Genomic DNA, 20111 nt, shown 5'->3' on the forward strand with positions numbered 1-20111 from the left:
TCTTCATCTTCACAATTTACATCTTCAGCCACTACTTCCTCTTTTGCTACCACATTCTGTTGAGTCACATTTTCTATAGCCACTCCTTCCTCTTGAACTACCACATTATCTACAGCCACTTCTTCCTCTTCTACTACCACATTATTTGCAGCCACTTGTTCTTCTTCTACAACCACATTTTCTACAGCCACTCCTTCCTCTTGAACTACCACATTATCTACAGCCACTTCTTCCTCTTCTACTACCACATTATCTGCAACCACTTGTTCTTATTCTACAACCACATTATCTACACCCACTCCCTCCTCTTCAATTACCACATTAGCTGCAGCCACTTCTTCCTCTTCTCCTACCACACTTTCTTTAACCAGTACTTCCTCTTGGTGTATAACATTCTCTTCACCCACTACCTCCTCTGCTACACCATCACAAATAAAGTGTACGACTTCAGGCTGACTAGGTACATGTTGAACGTATATATCAACCTCTTCCTTAGTCTCCTCTGCAAAGAAAGCCAAAGCCATTGCATCCTTGTCATCATTCAGCGTCCGTAGATTGTTTAATAGCTTCTCTTTTGAACCCTTCCACCACAGTTTAACATAACCCCCGTATTTAAACTCTTTGAGGATGCCCAATGCTTCAAAATAAGACCAAAAATCGGGGTTGATCCCTTTAACTACATGAATCTCACCCCCAACGTATTTTAATCCCTTATTCCTTTCGAATCGACCCATATGATGAAAAGCAACTGCAAACCCCATTTCCATGCAAACCCCATTTCCAGCCCTACATTTCCAATCAATAGACAAACTAAACAAATACAACCACACACGAACCAAAATATGCAACCAAACCAGACCAAGTATCCAAAAAAAAAAAACATGAAGGAACGAACTTACCTTAGGTCGCGATTCTACTCTTCAATACTTAAATCCCTTACATCAACCTCCTGATTCTACTCCCTATTCTACTCTTCGATGCTTTAATCCCTATCCTCAACCTCCTGATTGCTGTGTAATGGTTTAATCCCTTCCCTCAAGCCCTGGAATGGTCTGTGCAACGCTTTCGTTCAGACAAAATAACTCTCCCACTCAAGATACTACCTTTCCTATCTTTTTAATTTGAACAGCGACATTCTCATTTAATTCGAAGAACTTAATTAAATAACACAACCCACTTAATTCAGACAAAATAACTCTCCCACTGAAGAAATAAAATTTTCGTTTTATTTAATTAAAGCTTCTCTGTAATTAGCACGTGCAGAAACACACTCCACTTATACAGCTTAAAACGGGATCCATACGTGGCACTCCGTTTGCCAGGTGTCAAACAAAACTAACGGCGTCCAAAAAGGAGGACTATTTCCAATCGTTTCAAAACATGAGGGACCAAATTGGAGCAAACGTTAGTTGGGGGACTAAAAACAAAATCGCATAATACTTGAGGGACGAAAAACATAATTAACCCATTTTAAAATACTATTTTCTTATAACAAAGAGACAACCTGTAATACCATTGACAAATATAATTAGTAATACGTGTTTCTTATATTTTTATAATTTTTTTAATTTTACATGCCGAATCAATAAAGCACACTAGTGAAAATATACACAAAGTGAAATACATTATAAAAAAAACATAGTCATAATTTAAGAGACGTTATCTAATTATATTTGTTAACATCTTATCTCACTAAACAACTAAAACAATTATAAGAATAATATAGAAATAATATTTTTTTTTCTATTCTTACTATTACAATAGTTATAATTAAGGCTTTTGTCAATGGTATTTCTCTAAAAAGATAATATTTTGAGAAACAACGACAAAACAAAAATTGGATCCCATGCGATATCATAGTAAGATAGATGAACATATTATATACAATAAAAGAAGCTTTCTTTATTAAACCAAACATGTCATATGACACATAGAAAAAGTTTTTTTAGAGCAAATTCTAGGAGAATCTCATGTTTTCTACATCCACCCAATGAAACATGGTATACAGAAAGGTGATAAAACTTATATTTATATATGTATTTTTAAAAATTGTTTGGAGTTGTCAAAACAGATGTATACAAATTTTGGGATACCAAATATATAAAATATACTAAAATAAAAAATGTTTTATTTTATGTTTGAACAAAAAATGTGGAACTATTGTTCCTTTCACATTCTTTTAATGTGTTTCTATGAGTGCTTCTCACCAACCATTTCCTTAGCAGATATATGGGTACGTAGTAGTATTAACAAGTGTTGTATTCACAAAGATTTAACAAGTATATTGGTAATTTGATTTTTGGATTTTTTGTATTGATAGAGAGTGCAAGTAAGTAAAAATAGTAGTGATTAGATAGATTGAGTGGAGTAGGGTTATGAATTGATTTCATCTCATCTTCTTATACTAGACCACTACCATCTTGTTTACTTACTATGCAAATCATTCAATGTCCTGAGAGTACTATTTCTATGTAGATCTAGGTTCATCCCTATTACATTAGAACCTAAGGACTTCAAACCCTAGTGTGATTCCTCAACTCCTGGTAGAATGAGTTCTAATGTGCAAGACTCTCTCCTCTAGCATCCACCCTGGTATGCCATGAGCATCCAGTACATGTATGATGATTTGATTGGACCATAGTTTGAGAATGGTTTCCCAACTTAAAATCCAAACCAGATAAATAAATGAGTGATTAAGTCATAATTAAACATAAATCAAACCACAAACAATTGAATGAAAGCAAAGATAAATACCCAAGGAGTAAAAGTGAATAGAATCAAAATTGATTACATCAAACCTGGACACCAGGGAGTTCAACTACTCATAGAATATTACAATGAAATTCCAACAGCATCTACACATAAGATTTACACCAAGAGCACCTCTCTTGTGCCTTACAAATCCTATTTTACCATACTACTACATTGTGGAGCCTCCACTCAATGCCTAGAATGAAGACCCAAGGTCTTTATTTATAGGAATTTTTGGGCGGTGCTCAGCCCAACTTTTGATGCTCTACCATAGAGGTTACTTCACAATACTCAGCTCAACCCCTTGTCCTGATGCTTAACACATGACCTTTCCTTCTTGGAAGGGTTTTCCTGGTTGCTCAACCTCATGGATTTATAGCTCTAGGTTTCCCTACAAAGAGGGTTTCCTCACGAGGCTTAGCTCCATTTCTTGTGCTCAGCTAGAAAGTCCAAATATGTTATCCTATTTTTTCTATTTCCATTGCTCAGCTCCAGTACTGTGGCTCAAATGCATACTTGATATTTTCTTTTATTTCTACTGAAAAACAACAAAATATCATTATAATTCATAAAACTCTATTTTTCAATATCTCATTTTGTATCTTAAGCTAAGGAGGTTTGTTTTGTATACAATAGCACCATTTGATACATGATAAGTGTCAATTTCAAATGGAAAATGTACTTATTCTTGACACTTATCACCACACTCCACTTTAGCTTATTGTTTGTCCTCAAGCAAAGTAGAACAAGACATAATGGAAAAATGATGAGTTTCATGGGTTGTTAAAGAACTACTTTTAGCATGTTTAATGCAAGAGAGGGAACAACAAAAGAATCCATCCATTTTTGAACCAACAACAAATCATAGCAGTTCATAGTTTTGGAACCATCATGGATTTTCACTCAAGTTTTTCAATCTGGTTTAAACTGAATGCACTCCCCAACTTAAGGATCTTTATGCTCCAACTTAAGTATCTTTACGCTCCAAACAACCTTGCAAGTTTTCTACATACAATAAGCATGGATCACTAAGGTCTTTCTTGAGTTTGTAACTTGGCTAGGCTATGAACACTATCATGACACTAAATTGAGAGAAAGTGAAAATTTCCACAAGTAAAAATTTTCATATGAAAATATGTGTTATCAACATTTTCCTTTCTTTTCGGGTTATGTTATCCAATAGAGGATGAAGCTGACGGAGAATAATGTGAAACTATTCTAGAGCTTTGAGAGAGTCTCACGAGTGTGTGAATCCAATTTGTAGCATAAATTAGTTTCTGTATGTTATGAGGAGTATCAAGCTCTGTTTTCTTTTCTTGCTACATTGATGATAATGCTTGAACTTGTGACTTTTATGTTAATTGCTCAAATATGACATTTGTACTAATACTATTATGTTATATAATGATGTAGAGTGTACTTGTTGTATATGTTATATTAAGCGAATTTGAATTTTCTGTTGCTTTTTTGTTGTTTCTCTATTGTGTCTACAAAATATCTTGATAACCATTGATTTTGAAATTTTAAAATATATTAAAAATAATTTTAAAATACTAACATAATATATTCTCGGTGTTCATCAAAGGACATCAACAAAAGCTCAATCGAGAATGTGAACTCATATTAAGCTCAAAAGTTTTGTTCTTCAAAATTTCTCACTTGACTTTTCAATTTTGAAGCTAACAAATTTGTTAGTAAATCAAGTTTGATTTGTATTTGCATCATGTTATCAAACTCATGATGTTTAAAATATGAATATTTAAAGCAAATAAATCATGTGAATTATATAGATAGAGTGATAGCCCTTCTCCAGATATATCTGAAATCTTAATTATGAGTCTTATGGATTGTAATTAATTTTAATTATGTAATTAGTCAAACTCCAAAATCCGTTTAATGTAATAAAAAAATATTCAAGTTATTTTTTATTCTATTATATTTTATTCTTTTACCCATTTTTCATTAAAACTTATTTTAATTATTAACCTCCAATTTCGTAATAAATAAAAGGAGTTAAATAAGTATATAATTTACTTAAGTTTAAAATAAAATTGGATTTTTTTGTTTATTTTAAAGTTTAAAATATTTGGGTCTTAAATTTAAAAAATAAAGAGATATAGTTCTCTTCACCTAAAGTGAATTCTTTTATCTGTTAAACTCTTGAACGACATTTCATATTGATTTCCGAAGAGGAACATGTGAAATAATATAAATAATTCAAACGCTAATCAAAAATATTAAAAATATTATTAGACACATAATTTTTTTTTACCATAAATAGGTTAAGAGTATTGTATGTATTATTTTTTAATGTTTAAAATTTAAATTGTATTAAAAATTGAAAATATAAATGAATTTTAATTTTATATAAAAATTTAGAGGCTAAAACTATATTTAATGAAAAATAAAAATAAAAGTAACACAAAAACATCTTAATAAATTAAGCGAAAGTACAGGACTAAAGAGAAAAAAAAGGTATAATTACTGGTTTGGTATCCTAATTTTTTGATTTAGTTCAATTTGGTCCTCGTATTTTTGATTGATTCAATTTAGTACCCAATTATTTAAAATGGTTCAATTAGGTGTAGTGATTTGATGTATAAATTTAAAACAATAATTTTAATATGTATATATAAGTTATAATTAAACTTATCTACTAATTTGGTCTTATATTTGAAAGGACAAAATTAGATCGTTTTAAAGAATTGATACTAAATTTAACAAAAATATTTAATAGAAAACTAAATTAAAAACAAGTTTTACTACTATCACGTGTCATGATTGTAAACTGACATGTGACACAGTAGTAACTTCGTACGTGACATATTATAATATTTTAGAAAAAAAGTAGAAAAAAAAATTAAAAAATTAAAAAAATTTACTGCTACATGTCCTGTATGATTACGATGTTAATTCTAACCTAACGAAAATAACCAAATTGAATTCTTTTAAATAATTGAGTTCTAACTTGAAAAAAATAATATAAGTACCAAATTAAACTAAATAAAAAAATTAAAAGACAAAATTAGTAATTATAAAAAAAAGGACTAATGTTTTAATTATTGAGTATTAATTTTTTGATTAAAATAATAAAAAGTGAAGTTCTGTATTACAAGATGGTCATCAACAACACGATAAATATCTCTGGGACTGTTTTTTTCTCTCGTTTTGCCGCACTTCTTAGTCGAATCCTTTTGTTGGTGACAGGTGACTTTCTTTCTCCGTTCCTCCTATCACAACAATAACCCAAAAAAAAAAAAAAAATTGAATTACCTTTCTTATTATATCGATCTTCGATTTATATCTCTCTTTGCCATTTACTTTCAAATTTGAAATCTTTGGAATGATGAGAGTTTTTGTGTGCCTCTTTTGCTTTTAGATCTGGAATTGCAATGATTGCGGGAAGGGTCATGTAAAGAAGTTATCTTTTGCATTTATTCTTAAATGGGTTGCTTGTGGTTTTGCATTTGGTCTAGCTCTGGTCTGAGAAAATGAAATGCACTGGGTTTATACTAGGAGTATATTTGGATTCTTTTTTTGGGACTGTGATGCTGAGAATGATTATGAAGCTTGTGATTGTAGTTTGATAGCGTCTCCATTTATGCTTGATCTGTGGGCAGTTGGGAAACCCTGCTTGTGTTTTGCTTATGCGATTTTTACGTGATTTGGGCATTGATTTTCCTTGCCTCAATATTATGCGTGAAGTTAAAAAATTGTATATTCTTTCATATAATTTGACAGCAGAAGTTTGTTTCTCCTTTTTGGTAGTCTGGTTGTGGTCTTTTGATAACTAATGCCTGCAAAATGGAATGGACTTATTTGTAAATTGTTTTCGTAAAGGTGATGGTATTTCACATCTTGGTTAAGCTACACATGTTCATGTTCAGTAGGGTATATAAAAATTATCGGTATATGTAAGTAGAAGGAGAATTTTTTTAATAACTAGAAAGTATAAGCATTTTTTGAAGTTGACATTTCATTGAGTCTGCAGCTTGGTTAGTGAGGGTTGTAATCTGTTTAAAGTGTCCGCAGTCTGTTCATGTTTAAGTAAAGTTTAAATCACATGATTTGTGCACCTTCTCCATGTCAACGTTAAGCTTTAAAAGTTGTACAGTGCTGGTCTCACAAAGCTTGATCTTGTTTGTGTCTTGACACAGCCTTTTGAGGTTTATATCTGCCATGATGTTACTTTCGGCTTGGGATCATATTGGCTAGATGTTTCTTGTTCTGTGTAAGCACAAAGAGCAAGTGCAACTATGATCTGATAAGAGTTTCACCAACATTTATCCTATCTTTTCAGGTCTTCTGTTTGTACTATCCCATGGAGAATGTAGATGATGGAAAAGAATCATCAAATAGTGTGAATAAAGTAGAAGACAGCAATTCTGTACTTATCTGTGGCCTTCCAGATGATATATCTCTAATGTGTCTGGCAAGAGTTCCTAGAAAATATCATCCAGTCCTGAAGTGTGTCTCAAAGAGATGGAGGGACTTAATTTGCAACGAAGAGTGGTGCACTTACCGTCGGAAGCACAAACTGGAAGAGACCTGGATTTATGCTCTGTGCAGGGACAAATTGAATGAGACTTTCTGTTATGTTTTGGATCCAACCGCCTCACTAAGATATTGGAAGCTGGTTGATGGTATTCCTCCTCAGGCCTCAAAAAGAAAAGGCATGGGTTTTGAAGCTTTGGGAAATAAGCTATTCTTGTTGGGTGGTTGTAGCTGGTCAATAGATTGTACTGATGAGGTTTATTCATATGATGCTTGCTCAAACTGTTGGGTTCAAGCTACTTCCATGTCAACTGCTAGGTAAAATGTCCTGATGTTTATTCCTTCAGGAAGCTAAGTTTGTATGTGCTTGGTAAATATCAATCTCCTAAGATTTTTCATCATAGATTTTAGGTAGAGTTGTTGCAGTTACTTGAATTGTTAAGGATTGTTGATACCTGAAAACTTGGGACAGCTACAAACTTAGTATTTTACTTGGAGAGAAAATAGTTTACATGTATATGGCATCCAAATAATTTATTTTCATGATTAATGACTTCTGCACTCTGTTTTATTGGAATTGAAAAGTACCCAAATTTTCTGTTACCCACCAGTACCAGGTACTGATCCGTAATTGGTATTTGTACAACATGATTTTAGGAGTACATATCCTATTAAGAAATAAGGTTTCTTTCCATTCTAAAATCACAGTTATCCTTATGCTGTATAATTTGATCAACAACTGCTTTGACATTATGCTCTCATTACATTGTCAAAGAATCATTAGTGCACATTTTATATGTCAATTTAGGTGTCTATATTTTACTATTGAAGTTGAAATTGCATAGTCTTTGTTAACCTTAGTTTTTCAACCCAACAGCAATGTAGAAATCACTGTTTTCTTCTGCAAAAAACTTGCAGGTGTTTCTTTGCTTGTGAAGTTTTGGATGAAAAACTATATGCTATTGGAGGATTAGCTTCAAATCCAACCTATTCTCATTCTTGGGATACTTTTGACCCTCTGACAAATTGTTGGAGATCTCAGAGAGACATTGCTATTTTTTCTGATGTTGAAGATTCAGTAGTTCTTGGTGGGAAGATATACGTCCGATTTTCCAGATACCCTGTAACTCCTCATGTGTTTGCCATAGTATATGAACCATCAAGTGACACATGGCAGTATGCAGATGCAGACATGGTTTCAGGGTGGACAGGCCCTGCAGTTGTTGTGGATGACACCCTTTATGTCTTGGATCAAACTTTAGGAACTAGGCTAATGATGTGGCACAAAGAGAAACGCCAGTGGATACTGGTTGGAAAACTATCACCACTGCTTACTAGACCACCCTGTCAGCTTGTTGCAGTTGGTAGAAGCATTTTCATTGTTGGGAAAATGCTTAGCACTGTGGTTGTTGATGTTGGTAATTTGGGGAATGAGGTGTTGATGAGTTCTTCCATACCAGGATTGTTATCTGATTTCACTGTAATAAGTTGTAAATGCCTATCAATCTGAGCATTAATGAGTTTGTGTGTATATTCATGTTAAGATACATGTATCAATGTTACATGATTTTTTTCTTTACTTGGTACAATGGTACCAAGGTTTTTAACTTGTGAATTTTTGTAAATTACCTGAATCATACATAATCTGCATATTCCTAGTGGTACTTGCATCTGTGGACTGCACGCTGTTGGAGTCCTTTGTGTTTATTGTTGCATGGTTACCCAAACTATGATTCTTAACAAGTTTTTATAGTGGAGTCAAAATACAGGTTCTCATTTCTGCTATTGTTTAAAATCTACAGAAAATTGTAGAATTGTGAAAGAGGTTGTTCATTAGAAAGGAGTGAGGTTTTCATTTTTCTTTTTTTAATTTTCAGCAAATTTAAATAGGTGTATTGTGGATTCTATTGTATCATTTTTTTTTTAACTATTTAGTTAGTAACTCAAATTAAATTCAATCTAACAAAGGTTGGAGTTGATTTTTGTTTTCCTATTATCTTCATTTTCCACGCACACTCAATCCTCTCCATCATTCTTCCTACCATCTTCTACCCACGCATAAAGGAGAAAGGCTTAGCCACTCCCTCCATCTTTTATTCTTCTTCTTCTTCTTCAAATGTCCAATCTTCTTTCTCTAAACCATAATCACCTTCATCTCCTTCCTAGCCGATCCGTGCAGGACAAGCATAATCTCTCCTTCCATCTTCAATCAGGTTGTGCAGAACAGGCATAACTTGTTAATGTCAATTGTTGTGTTTTTGTAGGTATGAATTGTTTGAAGAATTGAACTAAATTCATGGTCTGAGGCACCAGGCGCAAGAGCTTGTCGTTGGGTGTGAGTTTAATCTTTTCTCAGGGAGGTCTCTTTTTTGGTATCGCTAGGCGTTCTTGGATTAGCGCTGAGCAGTATATACTAAGTAGTTTTATTATTAATGATGGAATATTGTGATGGTATTTGTGATTCATTGTGGACGGTTATATTTGAATGTAGTTTATATGATGATATCAAACAATTTGTGAAATTGGATAGTTGGTGTAAAGAGATGTGTATTTGGTGTGATAAGAAGGAAAACTATTTTTTTTAGTAAATTTAGTATTATTCATTGATTAAGGATAAATGTTGGTGAGAAGTCATTGCAAATTTTACTAGACTTACGACGAATTTGGATTCTTTGTTAATTTTTTTGTGTTGTTCCTCTACTGTGTCTTTATAATACACTGATTACCACTCATTTTGACATTTTAAAATATATTAAAAAGATATTTAAAATATCAGTATAATGTATTTTTAATGCTCAGCAGAGGACAGCACCGAAAAAACCAGTAGAAAATCTGAACTCCTTACATACTCACGTGATGGTGAGAATTAAAAAAAATCTTATAGTGGAGATTGGGGTAGAGAGTATATTGTCCTTTCATATTATTTAATTATCATCATATATAATTTTATAATGTTATAAATATATAAAACAATTACTAATCATTAGTATTGCTCATCAAACCATATCTCACCAGACGCCGTCAAATTTCTAAACCTCAACCAATATTTATAAAAAAAAAAATTAGAAATTTGAGAGTGTAACAAAATTTAATTTATGTTTTATAGTTCAAATTTGAAATTACCTAATTTTATATAATAAAATGTTTTTCATAATTTTCTATATTTTAAAATTTTGTAAACATCCAACAAATTCTAAATTTTCTATATATAAAAAAAACATCTACCAAAATTTCTCTATCGAAACACACTCAGTATTTATTTCCATTTTATTTTGTACCATCTAATTATACAAAAGTTGTGAAATTTACTTAGAAAACACGCATTAATGCTGAACCAATAATTTTATGTGGTTTAAATCATTTGTCTATTATGAAATTAATAATTATACTATAAATTTTATGAATATATAATTTGAACTCTTTAGAGTAACTTACAATAAGGTTTTTCATTTTTATGACCTGTTATATGGTATAGCTTTCCTAGAGCTCCCTCCCAGAATCTTTTATTACAAAGTCAATCCTTCTATCTCCAAATCCATGGTGTAGTTTATTCGAGAGAAACATTTTTAGAACAAAATATAATTTTACATATATAATTGAATTATTAAGATGTTATTGACACACGGGATTTTTAAAAATAAAACTATAAAATGGATACATGTTAGTCTGTGTATAGCAGCTCACAACTTAGATTTAATGGCTGAATTTCCTTGATTAATTTTCCTGGCTACTCCTTCTTGAACCAATGATACAAGAAGCTGCAAGATTAACAGAGTAGCACATGTAAAAAAATAAAGATAAACAGGGAAAGAGGGAAAATGAATTGATATAATCTGATCATGCTTTACCTCTCCCTCCTGATTGAACATTTGGCCTGTCACAAAGACGCGTGCACTGTGGGCAGTAGGAGTAAAGATCTGTACAGCCAAATGTATTCATAATCAACACAAATAAAAAAATGGAACAAAGTAAAAAAGAAATTCGCATAATTTAGTTGAACTGAAGTTTGATAGAATTAATTTTGAACTGTCAAATGTTAAATTTTATATTGAAACATGTGTCGCAGCTGATTAATGAAAAATAATTTACTGAATTTTGATTTATGTCATTGATCAGAAACTGAATAATTCTATGAAAATTTCTTTTTCTGCAAGTTTCCCCCAAAATTAAAGATGAGAAACAAGAGTGAAACTGATATGAAACTCACCGCAAACAGCACCCAATCATCTGCTTTTACAGATCGGTGAAACCACATACTGAAATAAAATTCCAAAAAATCATTTAGCAAAAAGCAAGAAAGAAAAATTCATACCTTAAAAACTAGTTACACAAAGCCCACTTTTTCTAATGTTAACATATAAACTATTTAGCTCACCAGTAGGATTTTAAATACTTACGAGTGGTCCAGACTAACAGAACGTGTCCTGAAACCCTTCTCACGGTGGGGATTCAAACTTACTTGAAGAAATATTAGATCTGAAGCATATGCTACCACGCACCTGAAAAGTATGAAAAAGAAATGAAATGCAAGAAACCAAATACCACTTCTTGAATTCTTTATTCAATCTTTGGAAAATTTTATCATGCGTTGTTTAAGTATGCTAAAGAGTATCAAATTATCTAGTGATGCAGGTTCAAAATATATTCATTTGGTACAACAGACTTTTGGCAATTTCCGTTTGTTCAAACTCTGTCAACTAATCCTTTATGGGGAGAATTTTTCAGAAGCAAGACATAAATTTAACATGACTCAAACTGCTTAAGTGTGTTTTTGGATTACCGTTATAAAAATTAAGTTTTGTTGAATGAAACTTCATCCAACAGAAAAGCATCAAAGGTATTGTTTTGAATGCAACTACAGTTTAAACCTCTTTAATACTAATTGAAACGCCAAAAAAAAGTTGTCAAACAAGTGGGTATGACTTTTAATGCTCTTCAACTGACTTTTGGGTGCTCAAGCGGTAATCTAAATACACACTAAGTAGCTCCAGAATTTAGCAGGGTAACAACAGATACAAGCGTTGGCTTGGGCAATAATTCAATTATTGAAGAACCAAACACATCTAAAGTAAATATATAAGATATGTACCTATGCAAGGCTTGATCATCTGAAAGTTTACCCTTTGCTCTAAACCAGTATCTCAAACTGCAAACAGTAGTTACACAAGTTTCAATGAAATCTATCATTTAAAAAAGCAGACATTAAGGTTAGATTTGGAAAACAAAAGAGCGTGATGCTCCCTTCCAAATCTTTCTTATTAGTGCATTAAGTAAATGCAAAGTAAAGAAATAAAAAAAATTGCAGACCGAGGATCAGCCTAACCTGGGGGGAGATTTTGTCATATTTGTTGAGAATTCATATTCACATAATCGTATCTCTATGGGCCAGGGGATGAATTGAGATATAGCCACTTTGTTCCGGTAGATTCTATGACCATTTTACAGTAAACAAACACACATATCAACATACAAAAGATAAATAAAAACAAATATAGTCATATAGAACAATATTGCATCAACCATGTTCTTCATAATAAATCTTACACTGGTAAACGAGGGTCAGTAAGTCGTCTCTCCCGTAGCTCTTCCATTGGTAGAAGCTACAAGTAACAGAATAAAAAATATTAATAATCAGAAATCCAAAGTAACAAAAAATCTTAACAGACATAACCTTGTATCTTGCCTTATCTGGAGATGGGACAGATGGTATAGCTACTTTCTGGTGGACCATCCCCGGTTCTTCCTTCTGCAGATTAAGAAAATAACTGATGAATGTGCTATAAATCCAGAACGTAATTCCTTGAGTGGAGCAATAACAACAACCAACATGAAGATGAATTAGCTACACTGTGCTTTGCTGTTATGAAAAAATTAAAAATAGACAAAAAAGAAACTTATCATGGAAAATAAAATTTACATTTTATGTAATTGAACTAATTTCTTTTATGCTTATTTTGACCTTTAAAATAAATTTTATCCAACACAATCTTGAAAACTTGCAGATATTCCAAGATACAACTCATAACAGTTCAGAATGTCATGCCTCTTCTGTGTAAATGATCCCTGCGGCCTGTTTCATGTACTGGATCCATTCTTCATATTTTGCACCATATTTTAAATTGTAGTCATAAATAGCAAAAAACCACATTTATAGTCCTATACTCTATCAATTTAAATATCATTATTTTTACATTCTTGTTCTATGAAAGATGATCTTGGGCCTGTTCCCTTGCAGCCAACCATAAAGGACACAATAAACAGATATTTTATATCTGTTAAGTTAAGATACCATCCTCCTGATGCTAACCTAATTCTATTTCCATGTTTCCTTGTTTATTTAGCTTCTTAGATATTTTGGTCATATAGTTTTCTTAGATAGCTTATCATAATCCGTAAACTCTAAGGATTGATTCACTGTGTGTAGATAGTGTACAAATTGCTAAGCAATATACAAAAGAAATCAATTCTTGGGGTTTACGGATTATGATATCTCAATAGTATCTAAGTTCTAACCATTCAACCTAGTCTATGAGGTCACGAGATGTCCAAAATTCACTTTTGTTCTGTCCGTACTTCTGTAATTTTAAAATAGAATGGGTACTTTACAAATAAATACTAAACAAAAAAATAGTAACAGACAAGTGATAGAGTGGTTTTAGTGCAGGTAACAGATGCATAAGCAATGATGTCCTTTTTCACTGCGTTAGATATAATGATCTATGTGCCATAACCCAATTAAATATAAACGTTTTCATTTCCATAACTCCAGAATGCCCCCGTTCTGCAGCACTTGGTTTAATCATCTAGTCCTAATGTAGTTAACGATAGGAGTCCTATATAGCTGCAACGTCTTAGATATTCTACCGAATGGTATTTTCATCTTTAAAATTCCTAGTCGTAAAGTCTAAAATGTTAAGTTGGAAGATAACTATCCTTTATCTAGATTAGAATAGTTATCTTGAATGAAAATGTTTTTACAACTATTCTTCAACGACAATAATATTAGAAAATTTTCTTAATTAATTTATCTCTGTCAATCTATTATTTTCATCTTTTGTTTCGAAATTGAATTTCAATACTTTTCAAAAGAAATTATTGACAGCTAAAAAAAACTGTGCATCATAATGGAAATTGCTTATCGTTAATTTAAAATATAATTTATATACTCAAAAGTATCTATTTGCTACGAATTTTAATTACAATAATATAATTTTTATATGTTCAAATGCATTTACTTAATATAAATTTTCGTTATATGAAATAAACATTTGTCATATATAAGCAATACACCTGCAGAAATACTAATTTAGTACAAAAAATTGGTTTAATAGATTATGTACCATTAAATATAACAAGTAAAATATAAATATAAGAGAGAACAATAAGGCGAAATTCACTAATAAAATAATTACAAAAAAAATTATTCATCTAAGTCAAAAATTATATAAGATTACTTGAAATGAAGCCAACAGCGTGAATATGACGGTTCCCTTTTGAATTCCTTCTACTTTCCTTGTAGCAAAGCTCCTCCCATCGCGGATACGATGAACTTTATATGTAATTGGCACTGTAAAGAATTGTTCACACTATGTATAATATGTTTACAAGCTAAAGCATAGAAATAAATTTGCAGTACAAGTATGATAATAATCGTATTTACACATGAAATTTCATAAAATCAATCATAAAGAATATGACATTATTAACTCAAGTTAATCTTAAAAGGGACAAAATATACGATCTAGTCTCTGGTAGAAACTGTGAAGTCACATGAAAACTAGCTTACAAAATATTTTCCCAACTAAGCTCGAGCATATGCAATTCATATGAGAAGAAAGCATGGAGTTCAGCTAATGACCCATATAGAGCTTGAATGATTTATTACAAATTAATGGGCAGGATCAGAAAAAGAAGATATAGCTTTCAAGATTCATAGTTTAAGAGCCTATAATAGGACACGTCTCATATCAGGAAAAAGAAATAGAAAGGGAAATCAAGTCAAGTGATCAAACATGCTTACTTTCTAAATCTCCCGCAAGAATAAAATAGGCATGCAAACTATGAACAACCTTTAGACAGTCAACAGATTTTGATGCTGCGGCCAGTGCCTGCGCATTAAATATTTCAGTAATCAATATATGTATCAAAGATGGCACCACTGACATGAATATCATGCCTTAATTATGACCGATAATCATACCTGTCCAATCATCTGCCCCCCAAACACCTTTCCAAATCTTGGAGCATCTGGAAGGGTAATTCCTCGGAAGATATCTACCTTCCAAAGAGAATAACTAAATACTTTAGGGCTTAATTCCAGGGTATTACTACATAAAAGATAGATCATAAATATGAACGAATATACAAAAATTTACCATCATAGAGAACTAGGATATCCACATCAGTCTATTTTTTCCTACCCTTTTCCAATAGCAATCAAGCTTCTATCCATATTCAACAATATTTAAATTACTGAACCATCTTTCCTTTCCCTACTTTTCTTTTTTATTTTTTATCTTTCACCTGTATGCATGGTAGCATGTCTTTTCTGAAGGTCATGCATAGACTAGTTGTGAAAAGATCTTCAAAATGAGTACTATGCAGGCAGTTACACATACAATTATTTTTCTTGCACAAATAAAATAATCACTCTATAAAATCCTCACTATGTAAACACTTCAACAAGAAGTAATCAATAATCAAATTAATGATATACATTGAGAGCACCTCCATGGGTTCCACATGCAATATATTCTCCACATGTGAGCATGTCTCAGCGCAATTTTCTGCTCTCCAGATAGATTTTGGCTGCAGCAGGGTTGAGTGCTCGTGGGGAAGCACTAAGCATGTCAGCTGCCACATCAAACAAAAAATGTCACTGCAGGAGTGAATAATTTATTTCATTTAAGTGATCTCAGGCGATTGCCTGTACGCTCAAACTGATGTTTTGACATTGGAAAGCAGTGGGACAAGAAACTAAAAGGGTACCTTAGACAAAGCAACAACACCTGCCTGGTGAACTGTGTTTGACAAACCTGAAATTAGCAAGTTCACACCATTCTCATGTCTCTAATTGCAGAAAATAACTCAAAACAAAAGTAAAAGCTTATGTACAAGAATCTTGAACAGGACAATAACTGTAATTAGCAAATGAATATCCAACTAACCCAAAGAGAAAGGTTAATGGATACGAAACATAGCAGTGACACTGGCAAAGTTCTACAAAACTGTGGTATCATGAGATAATATTACAGAGAATGAAGGACTGGAGAAATAATAACAACCAAAAACTAGTCAATCATTTTCCTGCTAACTTTAACCATATGTCTCAAAAAAATCAATACTTTATAAAGTTTTAAACTTGAGTGAGTGTAATTAAGGGTTTAACTTATATACTTTATAGCGCAGCTGAAGAAAGTAATTATGGTTAACCAAATAATGCCAGAGCTGCCAGACAAGTGACAAGTATGTAGCCTATGGGATGAAAGGAAAATACTTATATAATAAAGTGCAATTTGATATAATGAAGTGCAATCTGAGATATAAGAATTAAGTTTTCTACCATAACCAAAGTAGTCATATCTTTTCAACTGGAACTCGGGCCGATTTTCATCATTGGCACTTACGGATCCTACAACCTCAGCCTACAAGCAATACAACAGGATTTTCAGCATAAATTTGTTAAATGAAATGCTACTGGTAAATATAAAGAGCCATTTATGCAGTTTCACTTATAAATTTAAGCTATTATGGTAGTAAAGTTCATGACATGGTATCTAAGCCTCTGTGCCCTTGGTCATGAATTTGATCTTAAAATTATAAAATTGCCACCTTGTTTTCATTATGTAACCTGTTTTTAAAGATTTGCACATAGTTGAAGAGTGAAACAGACAATTAAGGGGATACAACAAATTTAACTTGGGATCTTTAATAAACATTTCAAGAAAATACGAAAAAATCAGTTGGAGAGAAGAGCAATAGACAATTTAACACTCTCTTTGCCATTATCATATTTGCCTCATGACTGGGGCAGAGTCCTATCAAAACTGGCCTACAGAAATCCAAGGCAACCCAATAAAACCTGAGATTTTGCTTCTCTGACATCTAATAACACAAATATATAAGCATACCTCTCCATCCAATATGAAGTACACGCCATCTCCATGTTCACCCTCACGAACAACATACTCTCCCGGTTCTACACAAGAATCCATCAATCAAAAATTGAAAATATTAATCAATGCATCTTCCAATCAATGTTTACAAATAGTGAATATGAAGTACCATAATTTTTTCTAAGAAAAGTAAAGACTTCACTAACTCCATAAGATGAACGGAATAACATCCTGACAAAAAATTTAAGAACTATTCTCCGACCATATTTTAAGATAATTGACGGCATAAATTGGAATTTCACGGTCTTAAATCAGTGTCCACAAGTACAATTATGCTGCATTGCAGCTTTGTAGGTTTCCGCAATCACTATCAATTAGGAAATTACCTAGCCAGTTTACTGCATTTTCATGTATCACTACTGACAATATGATTACTGTGCAGCAGCAATTTACAAACACTAATGCATCCTTGAGAAAACAGAAAAAATTACCGCAGCTTTTGACATCCACAAGTTCAGATATCTTCCTCACAGACGAGCTCGGAAGTCTCTGCAGAAGAGGAACGCGTCCTAGAAACTCAAACGCTGCAAATAAAAAAAAAAAATCCAAAAGCGTCAAACTCAAACCGAACCAAAAAAATCGCAAACAAAAAAATCAGCCCCGAAAATCGTCATCATCTTCATTATGTTTTGATTGCTCAGAGAAAAAATAATAATAATAATAATAAGAATAAGAAAAAACATTTTATGAATTCTCATTCGAACTCACCTCTCTCGGTCTCCATTTTTTGACGGAGAGATTGAAATTTTCAATTATATTTATTCGACTTTAGCGTTTAGCACGTGGATGGGTGTACAATGACAAATTGTGCTCGGTATATATAGTGCAGAGGTCGGTGTGAGATCCGGTATGCTGCCGTGCGGGCTTAATCATGGATGTGTGGGATTTCAGCCAATAGCATTGCACCGATGGGCGTGGTGAAATTGAAGTGCCAACAGAGCGTTCAATATCTGCGTCAACGTGGAAAAGTGGTCGGCGGATGCATGAGTTTACGGCGTGGTGGCCCACATCAGATATCCACTGATCCAAGAATTTTATTCTTTCTTTCTTTTCTTTTTTTTTCTCACTGTTTTCAATATTCAAATCCAAAAGTCGTGGCAATTTGTCCCGCATTAATTCTATCACGTGTTGATAGGTGCACTATTTGTCCCTTTCTATTCTTTTTTTTTTTTTCAAAAATTTGATTCCTATATTTTATAAATCCACAATTTTATTCTATAACTTTTTATAGATGTAATCCCTTAATTTTAATTATTATTAATTTTTTATAAATTTAATTCTTTGAACCACCGTTATAACAGGAAAACAAAAACATATATATTATATGTGAAATACTTTGTACCAGGATTAAAGATGATGACTTCTTTAAACAACTTGTGCTACATATCAAAACTATTTATGACAAAGTTATACAAAAAAAAAGTTGTTACCTATTTTTTATTATAGAAATTAAGATATTAGAGTGGAGTAAAAGAATAAAATACAAAAGTTGTGGGAAAAATAAAAGTTGTGAATTTTGTAAAATAAAGATTAAAATTATAATTAAATATTTATTTTATAAACAATGTGTTTTATTTTAGGAATACATCATACTTAGTAAAGATGTATACCTGAAACAAGACTAAAGTTGAGAACATCAATGATGGTAACTATTAGAAATATTTTTAAATATATTAGATATCTTAAATTTTTTACTTTTTTTGTTATTATTATTTATCTTGTATATTGGACTTAGCCCATGTTTCCATAATTATAAATACATTAGCCTACTGTATGTAGTTTTGACCAGTGATCACACGATTTTGATAGTCTTGTCCAGGCGTCCACCATGTCGTTAACGACACCTACCTCAGATCTCCCATGTGCCCTCACGTGCCTCCACAACATCTGAGATCTGCTAGCGTTTTTGTCGCACGTGGCGGTGCATCCAACCTCTACTTTGCAGTGTCAACGTCAAGAATTATGCATCTTGGGTGTCCGATGTTAAACTTTGGCTTGAAATTCAAGAGTATCTTGATCATCTTAGTCTCAAAGTGACTGATATTGCTACTTGTGAACACCAAGAACACGATGACGAACCCAAACACGAGTAGAAACTGGGTTGTTTTAGGTAAACATGAATAGAAACTAGGTTGTTTTGGACTCATGAGTTCAATCGAGTTCACACAATGAGTCTACCGAATTTGCTCCAAAAGCTAGTTTGCTTCCGAGACAACTTGCCTAGGATGAGTGGAAACATAAATTTGGATGAGTTAACGAGTTAACTCGTGAGTTTGATAACCATAATGCTAGTTGAGCACCTTCCCTTCCAAACACACCACCACCTTCCCACCATTAGTCTAGGGCTGATGACTCTTGAACGTTGAAAGGGATGAAGAAGATGAAACCCTTGTAGATGCTTTTGAAGAAGAATAAGGTAATGGAATGCTGCCAATGACGACAACCCAGGTCGGTAAAGGGTCGCGGTGTCAGAGCCATTCAGAGTGGGACGGAAAGGAAGAAGTGGGCAACGAATCTCGTGGTCTCTCGCTACCTAGTGAAGTGGATAAAGAAAGGGATAAAAGATAAATAAACGTAACAAGCTTATGTGTTGATGCAGGCTAACAGGTTAAAATACATGACCCAACCCACCATTTTTCAGTCAAGTTGACAAGTCGGCTCATCAGACTCGACCTGATTAGACACCCTTAA

At 32.6% G+C, this 20111-nt stretch overlaps 2 protein-coding genes across 3 annotated transcripts; one reads left to right on the forward strand and one right to left on the reverse strand.

Moving 5' to 3' along the window:
- The first annotated feature begins 5873 nt into the window (after nt 1-5873).
- Nucleotides 5874-8870, forward strand: LOC114165847 (F-box/kelch-repeat protein SKIP4). Of its 2 annotated transcripts, none has more exons than XM_028050453.1 (3): nt 5874-5958; nt 7052-7563; nt 8164-8870. In XM_028050453.1, the coding sequence occupies exons 2-3, from the start codon at nt 7073-7075 to the stop codon at nt 8753-8755; spliced, it is 1083 nt and encodes a 360-aa protein (XP_027906254.1). In that variant the 5' UTR covers nt 5874-5958; nt 7052-7072; the 3' UTR covers nt 8756-8870. The 2 variants fall into 2 exon arrangements, with proteins under 2 accessions (XP_027906254.1, XP_027906255.1); XM_028050454.1 differs by lacking the exon at nt 5874-5958 and adding an exon at nt 5968-6163.
- A 1825-nt stretch (nt 8871-10695) lies between these two features.
- On the reverse strand, nt 10696-18384 carry LOC114166354 (acyl-CoA thioesterase 2-like). The gene is made up of 17 exons (XM_028051072.1): nt 18129-18384; nt 17852-17944; nt 17376-17443; nt 16808-16889; nt 16234-16280; nt 15973-16098; nt 15446-15523; nt 15266-15353; nt 14700-14812; nt 12929-12991; nt 12790-12845; nt 12569-12673; nt 12335-12391; nt 11643-11744; nt 11453-11501; nt 11094-11162; nt 10696-11003 (listed from the first exon to the last, which is right to left on the reverse strand). Exons 1-17 carry the CDS (start codon nt 18142-18144, stop codon nt 10926-10928), a joined length of 1290 nt encoding a protein of 429 aa, XP_027906873.1. The 5' UTR covers nt 18145-18384; the 3' UTR covers nt 10696-10925.
- Between the last annotated feature and the right edge of the window lie 1727 nt (nt 18385-20111).

Source organism: Vigna unguiculata, chromosome 10 (assembly GCF_004118075.2).
Source record: "Vigna unguiculata cultivar IT97K-499-35 chromosome 10, ASM411807v1, whole genome shotgun sequence".
NCBI classification, from domain to species: Eukaryota; Viridiplantae; Streptophyta; class Magnoliopsida; order Fabales; family Fabaceae; genus Vigna; species Vigna unguiculata.